Below are 6722 nucleotides of genomic sequence, written 5' to 3'. Positions count from 1 at the left end.
TCCACACGGCTTGCCCCGGCAAACCGCGACAGTACGAACCAGCCACCATGGACCCAGCGGCAGTGAATCCGTCCGAGGAGCTCCAGGACGACATTGCGTACAATGTGGAGATTCTCCTCGGGCTATGGCTGGAGAACCCTCCAGAGGAGCTTCGTCGTGCCGTGGAAAGTCGGCTACAACGGCTCTTTTCTGGCCTGCCATGGCTTCTGCAGTCGCTTCCTCCGACCATGCAGGCTTTTCTCCGGCTCACACCGCGCCTTCTCTCAGCCACTCCTGCCTCGCTGCCCGACTCGCCGGATGTGATCTTGCCCGGCCCGTCGGAGCCGTCTGCGGGGAGGAAACGCCGATCGCGCCGCAAGCGCGCCACCCCACAGCCGGACGTTCGGGCTTCTAAATAGCCGGCTGTGGTGAGTGAGGACTCTTTTTCATTTTCGGACTGCATGACTGTTCATTCAGGGGCTGCGTTTTGTGTGGCGGATGTCAACGCGAGCTGCTTATCGCCTGTGCAGCTACCGGCAGCTAAGTTAGCTCCCCCGCAGCCACTCTCAGCTCGGTTAGCTCCCCCGCAGCCACTCTCAGCTCGGTTAGCTCCCCCGCAGCCACTCTCAGCTCGGTTAGCTCCCCCGCAGCCAGTGCTCCTCTCAGCTCAGTCTCCTGTGCCTCCTTCAGTTCATTCTCCTGTGCCTCCTTCAGTTCAGTCTCCTGTGCCTCCTTCAGTTCAGTCTCCAGTGTCTCCTTCAGTTCAGTCTCCAGTGTCCCCTTCAGTTCAGTCTCCAGTGTCCCCTTCAGTTCAGTCTCCAGTGTCCCCTTCAGTTCAGTCTCCAGTGCCACCCTCAGTTCAGTCTCCAGTGCCGCCTGTAGCGCAGGCCCCAGTAGCTCCGGCCCCAGTAGCTCCAGTGCCGCCTGTAGCGCAGGCCCCAGTAGCTCCAGTGCCCCCGCTACCCGTAGCTCTGGCTCCAGTATCACCGGTTTCACTCATTCACTCCATGCAGGGAGAAAGTCTAATATCACCTCAAGGTGCTTTTCATGGTTCAGCCGCCATTGGCACAGTTTGCCGCTCCAGGGCTTCCCCAGAGGCTAGGTCTCAGTCCCCGGCTGATTCTGGACCCCTGAAGTTTATGCAGCCACCTGAGAACTGCACCATGTCAGCGTTGCCTGGGCAGAGCCAGTGCTCAGTGCATCGCCAGTTGCCTTCGTGTTTGCCAGAGGAGTCCATGACTGCTGGCTTAGTGGTGACTTCTGCTGGAGGGTCCGTGGGACCGCTCCGGCCTTCGTCTCCTGTCTCCGCTGGAGGGTCCGTAGGACCGCTCCGACCTTCGTCTCCTGTCTCCGCTGGAGGGTCTGAGGGACCGCTCCGGCCTTCGTCTCCTGTCTCCGCTGGAGGGTCCGAGGGGCCCGTTCAGCCTCCTGCCTCCGCTGGAGGGTCCGAGGGGCCCGTTCAGCCCGTCCAGCCGCCTGCTGTAGCTCCATCATCATCCTCGCCTGCTGCAGCTCCAGGGCCTTCAGCCTCACCTGGTCCAGCCTCCGTGTCTTCAGCCTCGCCTGGCCCAGCCTCCGTGTCTTCAGCCTCGCCTGGCCCAGCCTCAGAGCCTTCAGCCTCGCCTGGTCCGGCCTCTGCCTGTGCTTCGCCTGGTCCGGCCTCTGCCTGTGCTTCGCCTGGTCCGGCTTCAGCCTGTGCTTCACCTAGTCCAGCCTCTGCAGCCTCGCCTGGTCCGGATCGCCATCGCCTGAGTCACCGCCGTTGCCTTCTGCGCGGTCGGCCCCCTGAACTGCTCCATCGTCTCCCTCGTCGCCGCCGTTGCCTTCCGCACGGCCGGCCCCCGGACCCTATTCGCCTGAGTGGCCGCCGTTGCCTTCCGCACGGCCGGCCCCCGGACCGCCATCGCCTGAGTGGCCGCCGTTGCCTTCCGCACGGCCGGCCCCCGGACCGCCATCGCCTGAGTGGCCGCCGTTGCCTTCCGCACGGCCGGCCCCCCGAACTGTGTCCACGTCGCCGCCGTTGCCGTCCGCACGGTCGGCCCCCTGAACTGTTTGGACTCCTGTGCTGTCGGCCCCCTGGCCGGCCCCCTGAACTGTTTTGGACTCCTGTGCTGTCGGCCCCCTGGCCGGCCCCCTGAACTCTTCTGTTTTGGACTCTGTTTTTTCCTGTGTTCTGGTGTGCTTCGTTTCTTTTGGTTTTGGACTAGTTTTTTGTTTTTGTCTTTTGGCCTTCTGGTGCTCCGGTTTTGTTTTGCTTCGAGCCCTCCTTCCTGGGCCCCCGCCGCCCGCCCTGGTCGGGTTGTTTTCTGTTTTTTCTGGCTGTTTTGTTTCTTGTTGGGCTGTCTGGGGCCAGCCTTTGAGGGGGGGGGTACTGTCATGATCCTGGGTCCTTTTGACCCAGAGTTTTGTTTTCTCTTCGCGATTTTGGTTCTGTTCTCTAATTGGTGTTTACCCTGTTCCCCCCCGTGTGTTCCTGTTTTATTGTGAAGGTCTGCGTCTTATGTGAGTGTTTTCAGTTTGCCTCCCTGGTCTCGTCATGTTAATCACTCCCAGCTGTGTCTCCCACCTGTGTGTAATCTCCCTGTGTTCTCTGAGTGTATTTAAGTTGTATTTTCTGTCTTGGTAATCGCTGGTTCGTCTGTGTTGTTTCCCCTCGGTCTCCCTGCGTCTCCCCGTATGTATTTCTCCGGACCTCCCTGCATCCTCATTCTGGTTTGTCTTATTAGTTTACCCAGTTTAGGTTTCCGGTTTCATGTTTTGTCGCCACCGCTGTTTGTACTCACACCCCTGTAAATAAACACTCATCTGCACCAGAGCTGCCGCATTTTGGGTCCTATTTCATATTCCACACAGCTTGCCCCGGCAAACCGTGACAAAAAGAAGTTACTTTTAGTCACTCTAAGCTGGGCATTACGTTCTCTAGCTGTTCAAAGCCATGGAACTTTAGACTTTCCAAGCAAATAATGATGGCCATACTGATGTTCATTTTCATTTTTATGATGTTTCTATTTTTACATAATTCCTCCCACATAGCAAAATTTGTATGGCCCGGATCTGTCCCACACATGGCCTGCGTACCGCAAAGAATGACGGCCCTATGGTGGCCCAGATCTGGTTCATGTGTGGGCCACACATGAGCCAGCACAAGGCTAGTTGCAGACACACTGCTGGCCCTGTGCTGGCCCAGAACAGTTTCAACCCTCGCCCCTGATGTCAGCCTAATGTGTACCTTAGCCATGTAAGCCATGTAATAACAACATGTGCTGGAACATAATAGTGCAAAAGTAACATGACGAAACTCTGTTCAGACAGTGAATGGACTGATTCTTATATAGCGCTCTTTTACTCACCCATATTACTCAAAGTGCTCTATACAACGATGTCACATTCACCCAATCAGGCCAGATGTGGCATGCCATCACATAAACAGTGCCATCTTACCATGCCAGAAGTCAGCCAGCAGTGCCGGCTTGACACCAGATCCAGGCAAGACCCATCTGCTATGTGGGATGACTTGTTCTTTTGGTGTTTTAGTTGTGGATTATGTTTGGGCTGTGTCTCTTGCCCTTTCAGTATTGTTTTCTTGTGCTTCTAAGTGTCCCTTTGTTTCTTTTTAGGTTATGTAGTATGGGTTAGGGATGTTTTGTATGTTGGTTTTGTTTAATAAATCCGCCTTTTGGATTATTCCCTGATGTGCCTGGGTTCTGTTACTTAGTGTCACTTCGAAAGGCACACAGCCAGCATTGACATATAATTGTTCTTTCAATTTTTGATAAAGATTACAGTGAATTGAGATGTAACTTGGCCCAGAGGTACAGTAGGTCGCCCAGAGTAAGACTGTGTTGAAAGTGTATTGAATTCAATATACATGTCCTTTAATTTTTGAGTACTATTACAGTAAATCTGGATGATATTTGGTACAGAGGTACAGTAGGTGTCCCAGAGGAGGGATGTGTTGAAAGTTGGACCTCAACTACTAAGGATGATTTTTAATGAATTTCTGAAATTTCCATAATTGTAGTGTATTGGCTTTATTGCGTTGAATATGAGTTTCTTGTAATTTCTGAGGAATTTTACAGTAAATCTGGATGAAACCTGGCACACAGGTACAGTAGGTGTCCCAGAGGAGGGATGTGTTGAAAGTTGGACCTCAACTACTAAGGATGATTTTTAATGAATCTTTGAAATTGACATAATTGTAGTGTATTGGCTGTATTGACTTGAATAAAAATATCCTTTAATTTTTGAGGAATTTTACAGTAAATCTGGATGAAACTTGGCACACAGGTACAGTAGGTGTCCCAGAGGAGGGATGTGTTCAAAGTTGGACCTCAAATACTAAGGATGATTTTTAATGAATTTTTGAAAATTGACATAATTGTAGTGTATTGACTGTATTGTGTTGAATATAAGTTTCCTTTAATTTCTGAGGAATTTTACAGTAAATCTGGATGAAACCTGGCACACAGGTACAGTAGGTGTCCCAGAGAAGGAATCTGTTGAAAGTTAGACCTCAACTACTATGGATGATTTTTGATGAATTTCTGAAATTTAGGCTGTTCCATTGTAATTTGTGTGCGCGCATGCATGTGCGCGCGGGTCTAGGCTTTCAAGCGAAAAGGCGCTACCGTAAAGACTGGTGTAAGAGCGCGGAGAGAAGCGGCTGGCTTGACCGCGGCTCACAAATGACGGCTCATTCATTCATTCATTTATGAAATTCCAATGTTGCAAGGACAATATGTATAATGCTTACCGTTTAATAAAGAACACTATCCTGAAATGCAAAAAATTCAAATTGCTGGATCGGCGGACAGAGACGCTTTCTCGCAAGTTAAGTAGATTTTTTTAAGGCGTTTTTTTCCGAAGTCGCAAAAAGTATAACGTCACAACAAAGTGATTGTTCACTTGCAATGTTTAACCTGGAACAACATTTATTATGATGACGTGGGAACAACACCGACATGAGGATATCAGATCGTGTTACAGTCAACAATGTACATTTCAATACAATGCATTCAATACAATGCACAATGTACATTTCAAATTCCTTTAATTTTAAATATGTTTATATCGTCTATCCTGTAAAATAGTCAGATGTCTATTCATATTAATGTACAGAATTCACCTGCTTGCTGCTACTACTGCACATTCACCCAATGTATATACTATATATATATTTAATGTTCTTCCTCTACCCCCCCCCCCCCCCCCCCCCCCACAATTTTTTGCACATGTCGAGGAGCGTGTCAGGCTACATTTCACTGTGTGTTATACTTGTATAACTATGCATGTGGCAAATAAAGAATCTTGAACCTTGGACAATGAAGCAAAATCCCCTAAGAGTCTCCTCCTCCTCCCCCTCCCCCTGTCCTTTCGTCAGCTTTTCCGTATTCCACCTGCCCGGCCTCCCAGTTCAAAACGCATTTCGCTGGACTTTTCACTCTTAAACTGTTGTGAACAGCAGTGAGAAATCTGCCGACCATATTTGTAAACCTTGGTTTGGTTTCCACTGGTCATTACTTGTCTTGCTGGTCATCCACCAACCCCACAATCTTTTCCCCTTTTTTCAAAACGATGGATACTGTCGCTTTACTTTTGCTGTTTGTGGTCAACGCTGGAACGCTGGTTCAAGGTAAGCTTCGCTAATAACGTAACAACAACAACAACAATCTTTATTTATAGAGCACATTAAAAGCCAGGGGCATGCCAAAGTGCTTTACATGAAACAATAAAACAATAAAATGATTTACGCTAAAACATCAGAATCATATAAGTGTGGGATTATGTTCACAGATAAAAACCACTAATAGGAACAGTCAATAGCACACAGCTGTAGCAAAGAAGAACTGTACCATCATACACGTAGTAGGAATACCTCCTAGCATGGTTAGAGTGCTGATGTTGATTTGGCACAAAAATACAATACAGACTAATGCAGTACTAATATTTCTTATAACTAAATGCCAGTTAGCGTAAAATACAAATAACTCACCAGCTGGGTGAGGAAACCGAGACATGCTCGTGACTGATTTTCAGTGTTGGGCTTCCCACTTTACCTTTTTTTTTTAAATAAATAAATAAAAGGGAACTATTTTATGTTAAATGGGTAAAGCAAAGGAACCTGTTTTGTGTGTGTTTGTGTATTGTTTGATATACCCGAGTAGGTTAAGAAGAAGCCAGAAATACTTTTACTTTTATGTCTTTTGTCATGTAAGTCAGGGAGGTCTTGAATTTTTGTACTATATAAGAATATATATATATATATACACACACACAGCAGAAAGTCCCCGGACTTTCTGCTGTGTATTTTCACGGCAGAATGAAAAAGCACCTGACTCGGTGACTCACCACTAGAGCATGAACAGTAGCTGAAATTAGAATCGGTGAAACTGAAACTGAAAATAAATGAGATCACTGCTAAACACACAAACATGAACACTACTCATATGATGCCTTGTAATACACTGGTATCACTTCTGCCCTGTGGTGTGTTAGGTAGTTTCCATCTTGAAATGACGTTAGCTTAAAGTCATTTGACAATTACAAGTGAGTGTGACTAAACAAGAAGTAAAACACTGTTTTTGGCCAAATCCCAGTGGAGGAGTAGCAGCTTTTAATATACAAAAAAAAAAAAAACAGTTCCTCCCACACTGAAAAGAGGAAACTGGAGAAATCCAAACTGAATGGACTTGGACATCCAGGATATTGATAATGCAGTTGTACTGACAGCAGACTGACAACCT

General features: G+C 48.2%; 2 protein-coding genes across 3 annotated transcripts in view; both read left to right on the top strand.

The window, feature by feature from the left end:
• Window positions 1–440: 440 nt before the first annotated feature.
• LOC147320125 (uncharacterized) lies at window positions 441–3190 on the top strand. Its single transcript, XM_086307607.1, has 2 exons — window positions 441–1339; window positions 3013–3190. Exons 1-2 carry the CDS (start codon window positions 441–443, stop codon window positions 3188–3190), a joined length of 1077 nt encoding a protein of 358 aa, XP_086163733.1.
• Window positions 3191–5378: 2188 nt separating this feature from the next.
• The window catches only part of alcama (activated leukocyte cell adhesion molecule a), a 38241-nt gene continuing 36897 nt past the window's right edge, over window positions 5379–6722 (top strand). For both annotated transcript variants that reach the window (XM_086307961.1, XM_086307958.1), the window contains exon 1: window positions 5379–5611. In XM_086307961.1, coding sequence (XP_086164087.1) covers window positions 5554–5611 — 58 coding nt within the window. In that variant the 5' untranslated portion in view covers window positions 5379–5553. The remainder of the gene's footprint in view (window positions 5612–6722) is intronic.

This window comes from Aulonocara sp. 'chitande type north' Nkhata Bay, linkage group LG10 (assembly GCF_057382095.1).
Source record: "Aulonocara sp. 'chitande type north' Nkhata Bay isolate Kocher_YH1m ecotype deep benthic linkage group LG10, A_spYH_male_GT1.1, whole genome shotgun sequence".
Lineage (NCBI taxonomy): Eukaryota > Metazoa > Chordata > Actinopteri > Cichliformes > Cichlidae > Aulonocara > Aulonocara sp. 'chitande type north' Nkhata Bay.
The sequence above is the reverse complement of the archived record's forward strand: the minus strand, read 5'-3'. Positions and strand labels throughout refer to the sequence as shown.

Coding starts and splice junctions, on each gene's coding strand:
- LOC147320125 (XM_086307607.1), top strand. CDS start 441: ATGACTGTTCATTCAGGGGCTGCGTTTTGTGTGGCGGATGTCAACGCG. Junction 1,340..3,012: donor TCTCCTGTCTCCGCTGGAGG/GTCTGAGGGACC, acceptor CCTCCCACATAG/CAAAATTTGTATGGCCCGGA.